Below are 16179 nucleotides of genomic sequence, written 5' to 3'. Positions count from 1 at the left end.
AGAGACCATCACCCCATCCTAAAAGACAAGTTTGATGCAAGAAAAACTTCAGTTGATTTTTGAATAGAAAAACTCTTTATTCAATTCTACTATTTAAAACAAACTGTTGAGCTCATGAGTTGTTTACACGAGACTCTGTTGGTGTCTGAGGATTGAAGAAGCAAAGCAGATCCTACAAATTTACAGCTTCCATAGGTCTCCTCACAGCTTAAGGATTTAAGAGTTACCGGTATACCTGTTGTGGAGAATGTGGATTGAGATGCTTTTCTGACTCTCTCTACCTGACTACATGGAGAGAGAGAAAAATCAGGCAATACTGTGGATCTGAGGGGGGATGATTTGCATTTTTCCTATTGATCACATGACACAGTAGGAAATGCGAATCATTCTGGAGTCTCATAGCCCCAATCTGCAGTTTTTTTCACCCTATCAGAGACCCTTCTACTTTTTGAAAGTTGAATTCTTTCACATTGGTTCTAAGTGTGGGATCAGTTGCAGAAAGACTAAATGAGCACATACACATACATAAAGTGGTATTTTAGCAAAGTACCTTCCCCCTCGCCTCTTGCTTCACAATGGTGAACCAGGAGGTGTATGTGTGCACATACATATGCACAAGCAACACCAGTATTCATCTCTCTCTGCAAAGCCTCTCTCCCAACACACATCTATGGCTGGCAAGATGAGGAAATGAGTAAATTGAGGAAGTAAAGCCTCCTTTGAACCATGCCACCTATAGGTGCTTCAGCAGAACTGCAATTATCAAGCTTTTACTCCTCTGCCTGTGTGGCCACTTAAATTGAAGATAACTGGATTCCCCAATGCAACTTCATAGGAACAGAACATAAGTTAATTCACATTTCCTTCACTGTGTAATCACCATAATACTACTAACTCAAGGTCACTCTGTGAGACTACTCAGGAAGAGGACTTAGGTTAATCAACATCAATAACTTTTGGAGAACAATGACAAAAGGGCAGCTGTCTTATTTATTACATTTATATTCTGCCCTACTCAAAGCGGCAAACATGGATCTTCTTCCCATTTCCCACTTCACAACTATCCTGTGACTAGGTTAGCATGAAGGCTAGTGACTGACCTAATGTCTCTCAGTGAGTTTCATAGCCCAGTATGGATTTGAACCCAGGTCTGCTCAATCCCAGTCCCATATGCTAACCATTACACCACATACCTTTGAGCTATGTTTGAGGTCTTTGTGGTAGCATCCAGCTAGACATTGTGGAGAGAGGGGTGCTTGATCTCCAGGCTAGTCTCACTCCCCAATAGGCTGCCCTCCTACAGTTATGGACTGTTACAGCCATCTTCCACAACCAGTGTCCATGCTTGCTGGATAAAGGGGACAGTAGTCTAAAATATTTAATGGATTCCAGGTTGGAAAAAGCTGGGACAGCCTCTTCTTAGACTCAGTCAAAATAAACAATCCAGGATTTGAGGCATCTGAGAGGACAAAATGGCAGCCATGCTTAGACCAAGAAAAGACAGGATTCAGATGCTACAGAGGAGGTTCCAAATAGTGGAGATGGAAAAGTAGGGATTGCACACAGGGCACAGCTGAGAGGCTGTAATATCTTCCATTCCAATCTTTTCCACACTGAATCCTTCACACCAGAGTCAAATACATTTTTTTAAAAAAACGAGTACCTACTTATTTGTTAGTTTCACATACTGTATATATCACACTTTTCCTCCAGTGAAATCAAGGCACCATACATAGCTCTACTCAAGCACATTTTATTTTCACAACAACCCTGTGAGTTATGTTAAACTGAGATTGGACTATTCTAATGCAGTGAATGCCATGATTGACTGGGGATTAAAAATTTAATCTCTCTAGAAAAGTTAACTCTAACTACTATACAACATTGGTTACTAAAGGGATGACAGGAGTGTTCCTATGTTCCTTCCCTACCCAGAGATCACAGAGACTTTGAAGGACAGATTGTAAACTCAACACAAGTACAGTGTTCACATGATCAAGAATCCTAATAAGGCAGCACCCTCAATCACGTGAACACCAAGTACATTGAATCAAACAGGCTTAGAGTCTGCACTTCAGACTTTTCATTCCTTATGTAAATGTCTCAATGACTTCTGGGTCAGAAGGGCATGTGAGCAGGTTTCATGTGTCCCCACACTTTATGGCTGAATATGGCTTGTGTATGGGATATGCTAAACCATCCAGACAGAGATGACGCAGGGCCTCGTCCTAGCACATGAAGAAAGCTGTTTAATAAGAATGAACAGAAACCAGATCATTCACCGCTCATCATGCTTTCCTGCTGATTCTGCAAAGTGCGGTAGGTGACAAGGACAATAGAGCTCAAATATCACTAATGATAAAGCTCAAACAGAAAAAAAACCACCCTTGCTGGGGTGGGAAGAGAATGTTGCCAACTTGAACACAGTAAATTTAGACTGCAAACTTGTGTGACATGCTCACGTTTTATGTGCATCCCCAAGGAGAAACTTGTACAAGGAATCTGTGAAAAGATACATACCAATTAAACTCAATTGAAAGAGAGTCGTGTTGGTGGTCAGTGAGGGAAAGCTTGCCCACGTTTTTGGACATACTAGATCTGACTGCAGTCCCAAGCCTTCATCCACCTTCAATTACAGGCACACATGAAAGCTGCCAGAATGATCTTTCCCTTATGTTTTTCAAAGTCATAAGATGAGTGCTGGGGCTGTCATGAATTGTCAGAGGTAAAACTAGATAATAAGCATTGATAATTCAGTAGCTGATAGGTGGGGGAGGGAAGATCAGATGATTATATACAGGAAAATGGAACACATAGATAATTTTCTTTGGGACCAATTAATGTTATTCAAGTTTGCATATTCTTAATAAGAAATACGTTGTAATTTTTCCTGTCATAGGATGGGGGGGGGGCGTTTTGAATGTTAATAGTGAAGGTTGATGAGATAATTTTTGTTGCTGTTTTCCATAAATAAATGCAAGGCATCATGATATGATTGATTGCTTATGTGGCTATTAATATTAGGAACCATATGGACCTGGGTTATAAATATTTAAGATCCACTCTAAGGGCTCATTTTGTGAGCTATGTTATTGATTTCTCTTTTATATTATGGTAGAAAAAAAGGCTGGAACAGCTCTGGTTTCATTGCCTTTGTGGTTTGTAAACTTTGCTTTCTATCTCTTGTGCTGCATCACAAACAACTTCCATTAATCAACAGGATTAATGGAATCTTTCACCTGAAGAGAGACATACAGCAGCAGCAGTTTCCACATGATCACTTCTATGAGGTCAGTCCAGGGATGGGGAAATTGCCAGGTTCATATTGCCCCGAAGGACATAGTGACTACTTTCAAATCCTTGATGATGAAAAAGAGTCATTCAGCATATGAAAATCAAAAGAGTATGGCTTTTTAAAAAATAGAGCAGGAACATTAGTTTAAAAAAAAAAGAGGGGGTCCACAAAAAAAACCTTGTCAACTGAAACGTACGTTTTCTTGGACAAAACACAGGGTTTTAAATCAAATATACAAAGTTTTTGAACAAAATCCTCTTTTGCAATTTTTTTTACAAAGAAATCCATTAAAAGGCCAAAAACTAATGTAATCTTGCTCAGCAAGGAGAACATTTTTCAGTTTTTCATACTTATCGGCAAGGACAATATAAGCAAAGATTGACATCCCTAGCTATCTAGGTACTCCCCTGCTTCCTGGTATACAGAGGTTAAAGATGAATTCAGGAAAAAGGTTGGGGGCAACCCAAATTCAGCTCTGATCTGGTTGAATCACGGTGACTCCCATACAAACTGTTTCAACATTGGTGGACCTCTTTTGAAGTAATCAAGAAACCTACAGCAGGTTCGTTTCTGTCTCCTAAAGTGGAGGTGCCAGGCTGTAACAGTTGTGCCTATGCAATCTTTGTGGAAACAGCCCTCCACACTTTTGCAGGTGATCACTTGTAGAAGAGCTTTGAAACACTGGTTTCTTGGATGACAGCTCCCAGAATCTCCAGTGGTCTAGATTCTAGGAGCTCTGGTCCAGAATAGTAACTTCCCTGACTTGGGGGCCTCATAATAACTCACCCAGAGTTTAGCTTTTGACCAATTTATTTTCAGTAGAATCCATAGGATTATTCTGTTTTTTGAAAATTGAATCATTTTGATTTAAATAGTGGTACAATGATAGTAAGTGTGGTGTAGTGGATAGAGTAATGGACCAGAACTCAGGAGACCTGGGTTCGATTCCCCAGCTCTACCATGGAAACTCAAGGAGGGTGAGATGGAACTGGTAAAACCACTCCTTAAATACATTACTTACTGTGAAAATCTTATTAGGGTTGGTATAAATCAGTTCTGACTTAACAGCACATAACTGCAAAATGATGAAAAGGCTAGAACATTACATTGGACATGAGGAAGAAGCCGGAAAGCTGCCTCAAAAGAGTGACATTGGCGCAATATTCTTTATCTATGCTGATCTACAGAATCAATCCAGTCAAAAAACTTGGATCATCAGACTACTGTGCAATCCTAGCTTTATACAAGGATTGTTATTGTGCTTCAGCATCTGAAGCCAAGTTGTATACAATAGTAAACACATAGCATGTAGTTACGCCTCACTTTCTTTTTTATTTCCAAATCCACAAATGCCTGGTCTGGATTGGGGCCAATGCACAAAGGTAAGGGGATTTAAACTGCTCACCAACCCCTTCTTCTTAAATTTCTTCCCAGAATGCCAATACATGTTGTAATTTTGGCAAACCATGATTTGGTGGAACTACCTTAAAACTAACTGATACTCTTAATAGGGCTTAGGGATTCCAAGCTATGCCAGGATTATGCATAGTGTTCCCATAAAAGCTGTGTATCGCCATGCAAAATTAACCTGTGCATAAATCTGATGCAGTTCTAAGTCAGAATTGATCTAAAGATTCATGACAACTGAACAACAAATACTGTTTTGGATTTCCTTCACCGATTCCATCAGGTTTTTTTTTTAAGTGAGGTATACACAAATGTGTTAATCCCCAGATTATCTCCTATGTGGAAACTGCATTTAGTCTATAGTTGCACGTTTTTTCTACCATGCATTGAGTGGAGGAACCTCTAAATATGGAGTCATGCCCTACTTCCTCCGATATTGTCAGTTTTTTGCAAAGCTCCGTACAGTCAATCCAATCCCTGTTTTCCAAAGCTTTTCTTTCTGCTCTCTAGTCATATGACTGACAGGATGACAGATTGCCTATAATCCTCCTCCATAGCCAAGAGTTTGCAAACATTTGCCATCTCCTCTCCTACTATCTATGGTGGTCAAAGAGTAGAACAGTTTTAATTATTAGTGTATTTACACACACACACACGCATGCACGCACACCATCAGTAACCCAAAGAACAATGGGGGGCAAGTACAATAAAATGTAAATTCAACTAGGGGTACAATGGGGACGTAGAGAGGAAAGTGATGTAATTTCATGGGTTTAAAAAGGGAAATAAAAATAAGTGGAGTAGAGTCTCTCTAGGGAGGAGAAGGAATGTCTTTAATAGCCTATAAGGCTTTACAGAAAGGTTCCTTTTGCTTGCCAGGTGCTTGATACTAAAGGAAAGAAAACATTTTTTATCCCACTCTGGGCTGTTTTAATCAGGTGTGTGTGTGTGTGTATGCGCGCGCATGTATGCGTGTGTGAAATAAGGCAGTGCACTTTAAAACTTCACAGGAAGAGAGTTAACATATAATTGGCAGAGGAAAGAGGAAATTTCAAATTAAATAGTGGAGACATTAATGGGCTTGGGAATATAGTGTTGGAGAAAGCAATTGTTGCAATTTTTGTTTTTAATCTGATGATATATGATTCCACCAAATCTAGAAGGGCTTAGTTCACCATTGTCAAGTTAAAGTAGCACACATTCAAAGGATTTAATGTAGCATAAATTCAGAGTAAGCTCTTCATTTCCACCAGGGCATTTCAGATACATTTGCCATTCAATGTCATGTTAAATATAGGTAAAATATATGGTACATTCATTTGCTGGGCTTTAGACATAAAGCACTGTTGAAGGTGGCTCTCAAGAACAATTTTTCAAAATGAAATCACAGTAAATTTGGATCTGTTTTGCAGGAACAGAGAAGCATTTAATAAGATAAACTGATCTGTTGCCCACTGTCTCCGTCAACAGGATTGCTTAAGAATAAGCAGGAGTAGATGAGATTTAATAAAAAATTAACAAAGTGGAATTTCCTTTCCAGCTCTTTCAAAAAAATGCTGCTTGACAGCAATTGTGTATGACTGTGATATTGTTGCTAGCACTGGCATGTTACAAGGGATTATTAATCTGACATATAGTCATCACTTGTGAGTAAAGTAGGAGAAAAATTGCTTCAAAAACACATGAATGGCAGCCAGAAAACTGTAGACGAGTCCCAAAGGAGACCACAATATATATGCCCACACCATATGTAAAATGTATATATTACATACTTCTTTTGTACCCAGGTTTGATTTTAAAACCTGTTTGTAACTAAATTGATGTGATATTTTTACAAGCAACACTAAACCTGGTCCTTAGCTTCTAATGTATCACTTCTGAATACAGTCAATGTAACACAGAAAGCAGACAGATATAATTTTTAGATGGTAGATCAAGTTTGCATCTGAAAGGCTAATAGTACAATCTAATATTATGTCTGCTCACAAGTAAGTCCACTGCACTGAATAAGACTTACTCTCAAGTGACATACAAGAGTCCTGTATACTTTTATCTGGGAAGAGATCCTTCACAGGTCAATGGGGCTTACTTCAGACTAGACACATACTAGGACTGCAACCAGATACAGTATATGGGGAAAAAAGTCACAGAGATGTTGAGTGCAACAGAATGTCCTGACACATTGAGACAACCTTTCTCAAAACTTGCCCAAATAGTGAGACATGTTTTCCTTAAGGTTTTCTGCATTTTGTGCCAAATGTCTCTGCACTTAAACTCCCCATTGAAACAAAGCAAGCACAAAAACACTTGTTGAATGATCACAAAGATACCTCCAACCCGTGGTAGCTCTTCTAACAGTCAATGGAACAAGGCAAAATTAGTGCATTCTTCAATTTTATGCCTTTTGCCAAAAATCAGAAAATCAATCTTAAAAATATGCAAAATATCTTAGAAACTAAAAAAACAAATCTTGCCATCTTATGGTAGGGTTTTGTATACTGTATGTGTTGTCTTGTTTACTGCACAAATGAACAAAGTAAGGATTCACATCAGTAGATTTAATCTGTTGTGGCATTAGCTTATAATCAATATAAGAAAATCAACCCTTCTGAATCAAACATCACACAGTAGATATTCCTTGCTTTTAATTCTTGTCTTCTTTCTCCATCTCATTCCATTAGCCTATCTCAAAGGTTACGTAGCCTTGTTCCACAGTGTAATCATGGTAACTACTACAGCTTTGGTATCTATGAACAAAACTCCCTGAACCAATTGGCATCTAACCTCACACATGCAACTGGATGTACTCTTGTCTAAATGTAGGCCACTTCCGATATAAACATACATTTCCTTTTATACTTTATGCATGTCACAGTAGAATGTACAGTGGTGCCTCGACTTACAAACGTCCCAACATACAACCATGTCGAGTTACGACCAGCTCTGGATGCAAAATTTTGCTTTAACTTGCAGCCAGAGGTTCCAGTTACGAACAGAAAAAGGCAAGAAAAAAAGGCGGAGAATTCAAATTGCTAAACATTGGTGGCGAAGAGGCTGCTTCTTTGTAGCTCTTTTGCCCCAGCAGTTAGACAGTGTGCAATCAGAGGAGGCTTTGGAGAGCCTTGTAAGGTAAGGTGCTGCTTTCTGCCTTTTAAAAACTGTTCTGGGTGGGTTTTGCAGCGTGGTTTTGGGCTGAGGGGGTTATGTTTCTGTGCTGTGATGGATCTTGCAGTCTTTGTTTTTGGGGTTCCCCCCATTTCCAATGGGTCTTGCGGGGTTTGTTTGCTTTCTGGAGTTTTCCACCCCCATTTTTGATGGGTCTTGCTGGGTTTGTTTGCTTTTTGGGTTTTTTTCCCCATTTCCGATGGGTCTTGTGGAGTTTGCTTTTGGGTTTTTTTCCCCCCCATTTCCGATGGGTCTTGTGGGGTTTGTTTGCTTTCTGCTTTGCTTTTTTTTTTCATTTCCAATGGGTCTTGTACGGTTTGTTTGCTTTGCTTTGCTTTTTTTCCCCCCTTCGGCCGGAACGGATTAATTGCGTTTCCAATGGGGTTTGCAGTGGTTTTTTTTGTGATTTTTTTCCTTCAGATTAATTGCATTTCAATACATTCCTATGGGAAATGGCACTTCGATTTATGATCATTTCGAGTTACAATCGGAGTTCTGGAACCAATTAAGTTCATAAGTCGAGGCACCACTGTAGAAGATATGAACCATGGCAGGGAAGGCAACTCATGATCTTCAGATGTTGTTAAACATCAATTTCCACCTAGCCACAGTGAGTTGTGATGAGAGTTGTATTTTATCAACATGCCTGACCTATAGCAGCAAACCTCTTGACCCAACTCTGCATTTGTTCTACAGCATGACATCTTTATTTTCATCTGAAAGATCTTGACATTTCTCACCTGCAACAGATAACAGCTTTGCATGATAACGCGAGGTCCAGGAAGGACTGTCGGACTTCAAAAGAAAGGGCATATTTCAGAGTCTGGCCATCAATAATCAAGGCAATGTCATTTTCTTTGCCTAGTGAATCACCCAGGTTTGCACAGTGCTGGGTGAGAGCCGCTCTTGTTGCCTACAAAGTGCACACAAAGAGAGAGAAGAATGCTACATTTTAGTATCATCTCACTATCCCTGCAAACCATGGTAGTGAATAATAACGAACGAGGCCTAAATCCAAACGACTAGAAAATTTCTGAAGGACATATCACATTCTCAATTCCTGTTGTTTTCCAGGCCTATTATTACTGAAATATTGGCAATCATGTCATTAGATTCTAACATATGACTGTTTTCACATTTATATTTTTACCCTCTTTATGTTGCCAAACTATAAGTAAAGCAAATATTAAATCATGATCATCACCCTAGAACTGAAGAGCTGGAAGGGACCCTATGGATTGAGCCCAGCTCCTGTCAAGGAGACACAGTGGTGAATCGAACTCCCAACCTCTGGCTCCATAGTTAGATACCTGGACCACTGAGCTACCCAGCAGTTCTATTACTTCTCTAAGAAACCCTTATAAAGAAAGGAAAAGTAGAGTGGCTTTAAAATTAGGGGCACAGCGTATCCCTGATGGAAGCCCTCTTAGTTCATTCAAGTCATTGGGTACACAGCGGACCCAGTCATTGAAATTTAGGTAAAGGTAAAGGTTCCCCTTGACAATTTTTCTCCAGTCGTGTTCGATTCTAGGGGGCGGTGCTCATCCCCGTTTCCAAGCCATAGAGCCAGCGTTTGTCCGAAGACAATCTTCCGTGGTCACATGGCCAGTGCGACTTAGACACGGAACACTGTTACCTTCCCACCGAGGTGGTCCCTATTGATCTACTTGCATTTGCATGCTTTTGAACCGCTAGGTTGGTGGGAGCTGGGACAAGCGACGGGAGCTCACTCAGTCGAGTGGATTCGATCTTACGACTGCTTGGTCTTCTGACCCTGCAGCACAGGCTTCTGCGGTTTAGCCCGCAGCGCCACCACGTCCTTGTCATTGAAATTTGGTTGGTATGTAATCCTAGTATAGTAATCTGTGCTTCTTTCCAACCCAAAAGCTACCTAGACATTACTTATGGGCACAACAGTGTACAGACTGTGGACCAAATCCAATGTTAGTTTTCCTCCCAGAGCAGACCCAATCAAATCAAAAAGACTTACATAAGTGGTGACCAACAAATCACATTCATTTCACTGAGTGTATTCTAATTGGGACTAAGGTAGATTTAGCACTTGTCCAAGATATGTTCTTTTCCACACAAAGTATAAAATGTAATGAATATGCACATATTCATTCATACATGCACGGGTTTATAGAGGCAGAGGCAGACGCAGAGAGGGGGAATGAGAGAGAGTGTGTGTGCTATTATAAACGTGGGCACAAAGAAACCCTAACATTTGGTTCTTTTAACACTGATTTGTACATCAGCCTTGAAACTCTATAATGTGGGCTGCCGAACCTGAAGTGTTTTTGTGTTGTTGCTAATTTTAAGCAGTTGTGTAAAATTACTCTTGCTTGGTATTTTAATTTGAATCTAGTGCTAATTTTAAAATGTATATCATTGTTTTAACTTCAGCTGGATTGTACTACAATTACGGTTTTATTCTTTGCATATAAGCTGCACTAAGAGGGGTGGTGTAGAAATCTTTAAAAGAGAATTAAAGAAACAATGGCATCATATACCACACTGTTGAAGCATGGCACACTCCTGTGCAGGATCCCAACCAGCCTGCCATTATTATTCACATGGCTTAAAATTGGGGTGAAAAGCCACAACATTCTATCTGTGTGCTGTTATTATATACAGTAGAGATGGGAACTACTCAGAGATACCTTGCAGTTGTGGCCAGGTATATATTGGAACCAAAAAACGCAGCATCCACACCAGAATCAGAGAACATGAGAGACACTGCAGACTAAAACAACCAGAAAAAACAGCAGTTGCTGAACATGCCCTAAAACAAGCTGGACATGAAATTCTATTTCAAAATACCGAAGTACTGGACAACACCAGCAAGCATTATGTTAGACTGCACTGGGTAGCTACTGAAATCCATAAATACCAGCAGAGCTTCAACAAAAAAGAAGAAAGTCTAAAACTTAACAAGGCCTGGCTCCCAGCACTGAAAAATACAGCCTGCAAAAGGTCAACGAACTCTACCCAGCCACAAGGACCAGGGATCATTGCACAAAAAAAGATCAGCGAAAGACACCCATCAATCACAGTGACAGATAATCTCTCCCCCTTATCACAACAATACATCCACAACAAAAACATGCTGATCACCATCATCACCCTATCTCCTGAAATGGACAAAAACTGTTCCCACAGCTATAAATACTCAACTATCCAGCAAACAGCAACAGAGCATGGACAAAGTTCCTACTCCAGTCCTCTGAAAATGCCGGCCACAGAGACTGGTGAAATGTCAGGAAGAACAACCTTCAGAACATGGCCAAAGAGCCCAAAAAACCCACAACAAACATCAGATCCTGGCCTGATGGAGACCTCAGCAGCGGCAGCAACGATTACGGTAAGGGAGTGTTGGAGGGGGTGGGGGAAGGGGGCAGGGGGACTATGGTAGGGAGAGGAAGGGGTGGGGTAGACTGTGGTTGTGGGTGGCTGTGGTTGTGGGTGGCTGCCTATCGGCCTGCCAATCAACTGATCGGCGGGCCAGTAGGCACAATGGAAAAGCCATAGGATGACTCTTTTTTTCTTCATATGGGGAATGAATAAAAATAGAGAAAAATTCATTAAGCTGCATTTGTTGGGACTTAAAATTTCATGAATATGGATTGACGAATATATGACAAATTGGCTATATTGTCAAAAAAAACTGATCCGTTTTTATATTCATCCCTCTCTCTAATGTACAGTCAAGCTATTTCTAATTTATGGAGACTATATGCATCAATGGCCTCCAAAAGAAAGGTCTGATCATTAAGAGTCCTGCCCACTTGTATACAGTAGTTTATCATTATCTTGATGGCATTAAAAACTAATACATTCACATTTCATTTAAACTGAGAATTGTTCTCATGACAGTTGGCACCTCCTTTTAATATTTATCACAGATGGCAAAATGTGGTCAAGAGCCACATGCAGTCCACCTAGGCTGGTTTGTTGTTATTTGTGGCCCCTGGAAAACCTCTGTCAAAAAATTTTCTGCAAAAAAACAAAAATCATTTTCAGCTCCCAGAACCCTCTAGGAGAGGTGGCTGTGCAGTAAAATGGGGTGCAGGCTCCCTAAACTGAAATGGATGCCCACAAAAATAAAACTAGAGGTACTGATTTTATTTACTGGTTTTAATATAATACGTGTTTAATTCTTTTAAAATATTTGTATACTTAATGTTTTTAGTTTTTTAATATTGTTTTTTAATATTAATGAGGTAAGCCACCTTAAGGAGAAAGGTGAGGTAAAAATATTTTAGATAATAATAATAATAATAATAATAATAATAATAATAATAATAATAATAATAATAATAATAATAATAATAATAATAATAATAATAATAATAATAATAATAATAATAATAATAATAATAATAATAGTAGTAGTAGTAGTAGTAGTAGTAGTAGTAGTAGTAGTTATTGTTATTGTTATTATTTCTAGCAATATTTATAAATGTTGTTCATTTTCAAGCCTGCCATGGTCCCCGATAGATCCTGAGGGTAGGAAATTGGTCCTCAGACCTCCAAAGTTTATCATATATAACATATACCGAATCACTAATTGAAATAAATAGATTTTAATTCCTATTAAGTCTAAGATCTTCTGTTTTCACTAGTACACATTTTCAACCACAGGTAATTATGTGCTTCAACTGCAAGCATATCATTACTACTGAAATCTAAATAAATTGGGTAGATTCCAATCCAGTCTGTATCTAAACCATTATCAATATTCAGCTAACAAGAGAAATAAATCTATCCCTAGACAGAAAGGTCTTGCTTCGTCTGCTAAATACATCTATGTATTTGTGCTCAAGAAGATCCCCTTTTATAATGCTCCAGGTTGCAGGTAATAAGTACAAAATACGAACAAGACTGGAATGGGATTATATTAGTCAGGAATAAAAACACTATATTTATGTCCAATTGTAATCTTTGACTGTTTTATGGGCTCACATTCCTTTAGGGAAAAATCACATATCTACAAGAACTTATTATGGATTACAGCATTTTCTATTTCATCTCTGATTTGACAAACAGATGTAAGGGAGGGAATATAGATAAGCTATTTAATACAGACAACACAGCTGCAGGTACTAGACAGAGTTGCCGTAGTTGAATATTACATGGTGTCTGAGACAAAGGCCTTAAGCAGCCAACTTCTGTACATTACTTCCTGTACCAGTGCTCTTGGCCTCTTAACTGGATTAAGTTCTGTCAGCTGAGCACCCATCCTGAGGGAGGGCAATGTAACTCAGCCATCTTCCTTCTTCGTTGAGATGGGCTGGCAGTCTGAACAAAGCATCCCATTGGGTAACAACAGACTTACTCGCATTGCCAATCTGTTAATTAGGCGAAAGATTTATGCGATCTGAAGAGAAACCAGAGTATGCCAATCTGTTAATTGACCTCCATTCTGCTTGTGACTACAGCACCATGCAGGCATCATGCCTCAGAATGTAGATAGGGCTAAAAGACTGTAGGGATACCCTTTCTTATCAGAGATCCTGCTCAAGAGAGTTTTTCATGTGCATTCAGTCAAATGTATTTAGAAAACTCTATTTATTTATTTATAACATTTTTATGCCACCTTTCTCCTTAAGAAGGAGCCAAGACATCTTACATCACTGAGAGAAAATATTTAATCATTACGCAACAATGGTCTACATGATTAGAAGACAATATTTTAAGCTAAGAACAATGAGTATAAAATTTGGAAGTTGAATCATGGCAACTGGACTTCTTTCTTATTAGTTTGAAACGTTTTGCTACTCATCCAAGTAGCTTCTTCAGACTGAGGAGAAGTGGTAGGAGACCCCTGATATATCCTCCACATTGGTTTCACTTCCCCCTAGTCTGAATAGGCTCGTTATAAGGATAAAGGACTGGGGGTAAGGGATAATATCACTTCTGTAGTCCTTCTCCACCCATTGTCGTTAACAGTCATTAACAGTGGTCTTTCTGTTGTGTGTGGTCCTAAAATGTTTCAACCTATTCTGTTTCTCCAAAAATAAGACCTAACCTGCAAATAAGCCCTAATATGATTTTTCAGGATGTTTGTAATATAAGCCCTAGCCCAAAAATAAGCCCCAGTTAAGTGAAACCCCGCCCTCCACCACTGTGAAGAAACCAGAAGAAGATGACATGACTGTATTTGAATAAATGTAGATTGTTGTAAATGAAAAATAAAACATCCCCTGAAAATAAGCCCTAATGTGTTTTTTGGAGCAAAAATTAATATAAGACCCTGTCTTATTTTCGGGAAAACACGGTAATAAGAAAGAAGTCCAGTTGCCATGACTCAACTTCCAGATAAACTCACCTGGAAGAATGAAAATATTCACAGATAAAATGAGTATAAAAAGGCAGCTTACATCATTAAAAAACAATATTAAAGCTAAAACAATAGGCATATAAAACCTAAAAAGGAACAAACAAATACTACTCTGAGAAATGCTAAGCACAAGTAGTACTAAAAACCCAGTCACAACAGTAATGCATAACAATCCATCTAAAAATCACACTCAGGTAGCCAGTCACTGAGGGAAAGCTTGCCTGAAGAGAAAGGTCTGCTTGTGGTGAGGTGCACACAGCCATCCTCTCTCATGCCACTCCAATTACAGAAGTAGCCTAGCCTCTCTACGCTGCTTACTACTCTGGTGAGGAGGCGGGATGACAAGTCGCCCTGCTCAGCTGCTGAGTGGTCAGCAGCACAGGGAGGCCCCAGCCAGGCAACTTCTGTGATTGGTGTGCCACGAACAAGGACAGCCATGTGTGCCACAAGCGGTAAGTGGACCAGCGGGTTCGGGGGGAGGAGGGTCAAAAAGTCCCAGCTACCTGTGGTGGCAATATCTGTATTTGTCTCCCCTCAGAGCCAAATATGAATATCCCATCTGTAGCTTCTCCTGACGGTCCTAACACTCAAGCCATCTGACAATGGGAGATGTGGTCTTTGACACCTTTGTACAATGCTTCTGGAAGGGCACTTTGGCAGCAGTCCTTATGTATGTATCACTGTCCTTGCCAACAATTCAATCATTTATGTGCTCTCAGGAATAGTGCCTGAAAGTATTCTATGTTTTCTGCCTCTTGTTCCTCTTGCCTGATCTGGTTTCTCGACTCCTTCTGGCTCACACACCCAGATCTCATACTACATGGCAGTTGTACACCTTTTGGGTTTACTGATTTCAATAGGAACGTTAAATGAAAATTTTCACTGAAATTTATGGCTTTTAAGATACAAAATTCAAAATTCTTTACTTTCTTTAAATAGCCGTTACACCACCACATGGATTACAACCATTTAGTTATGTCTAAATTATACTCGTAAAACTACAGCAAAATCAGAAAGACAGAGTAAAACTTCATCAGCAGTCCCAATAAATCCTACAAAACTCAATGGGATTTAAAATGGCTTATTTTTTGTCTTGTTTTAGTCTTTTTATTGATGATTTTAATTGTATTGCTTTTTTGGACTGTAAACCACCCGGTATACAAGACAAACAGACAAACAAATAAATACGCACAGGATCAGGTAACTCAATGCATGGGTAGGATGATGAAGAGTTGTCTCTCCAGTGCCGGGATAGGGCTATCTTTGTCAATGGCTGAAATCCTGCTGCATAGAGTAATAAGTTACACTAGAGTATGCTCACTGAATCAGTACGGATTTGATAAGTCAAGTCCTCTGTAGATTCCAATGGGCATACTTTAGTTGTGACTTACTTTATCATACTAAATTGGAACTAGAGTAGCCTCATTTGAATCAACTGAACTTATAGAGGAGTTCACTTATCAAATCTCCATTGATTCAATGGGCCTACTCCAATGCACCTTACTATGCTAAGCAATTGGATTTCAGGTAGTGGCATTCAGCATGTCCACAGAAAGCTACATATATATAAATCCACCTCCACTATTTGGAGATCCCAAAGTGAAGTGCTGGGAATCCAATGGATCAAAAGCTCTCGGTCTTCCTGGAAGTCCTGCAGATTTAATCTAAATCTTTGAGCCTAAATTGGGACCTCAGCTATGCCTGTTTGGAGTTAGTACACCTAAATCTTCCCAATTTGTTTTTTTTTAAAGGAGTTTGAAAGTGGGAGATTTAAAAAAAGAATGAATGAAAGAAATTTTTTTAAAGGGGAGAGAAAAAGTGGCCCATCTGCTGAGCTGGAAACCCTGGAAAAATAATCATGCACCTCCCTCCATAGCCCAGCTAGGGATTGGTGAAAGGTCTGCAACCTTACCCTCATCTCAACCCCACTTAGGATTGCTCTGGTCATGAAAAAAGAAACATGGAAGAC

At 39.4% G+C, this 16179-nt stretch overlaps 1 protein-coding gene across 6 annotated transcripts in view; it reads right to left on the bottom strand.

The window, feature by feature from the left end:
- ATP8A2 (ATPase phospholipid transporting 8A2) overlaps positions 1–16179 on the bottom strand; it is a 417881-nt gene that overhangs the window by 249649 nt on the left and 152053 nt on the right. For all 6 annotated transcript variants that reach the window (XM_020788593.3, XM_072993721.2, XM_072993722.2 and 3 more), the window contains one exon: positions 8608–8780. In XM_020788593.3, the coding sequence (XP_020644252.1) occupies positions 8608–8780 (173 nt within the window). The remainder of the gene's footprint in view (positions 1–8607; positions 8781–16179) is intronic.

The sequence above is a fragment of the Pogona vitticeps genome, chromosome 3, assembly GCF_051106095.1.
Source record: "Pogona vitticeps strain Pit_001003342236 chromosome 3, PviZW2.1, whole genome shotgun sequence".
In the NCBI taxonomy this organism is placed as follows: domain Eukaryota; kingdom Metazoa; phylum Chordata; class Lepidosauria; order Squamata; family Agamidae; genus Pogona; species Pogona vitticeps.
The sequence above is the reverse complement of the archived record's forward strand: the minus strand, read 5'-3'. Positions and strand labels throughout refer to the sequence as shown.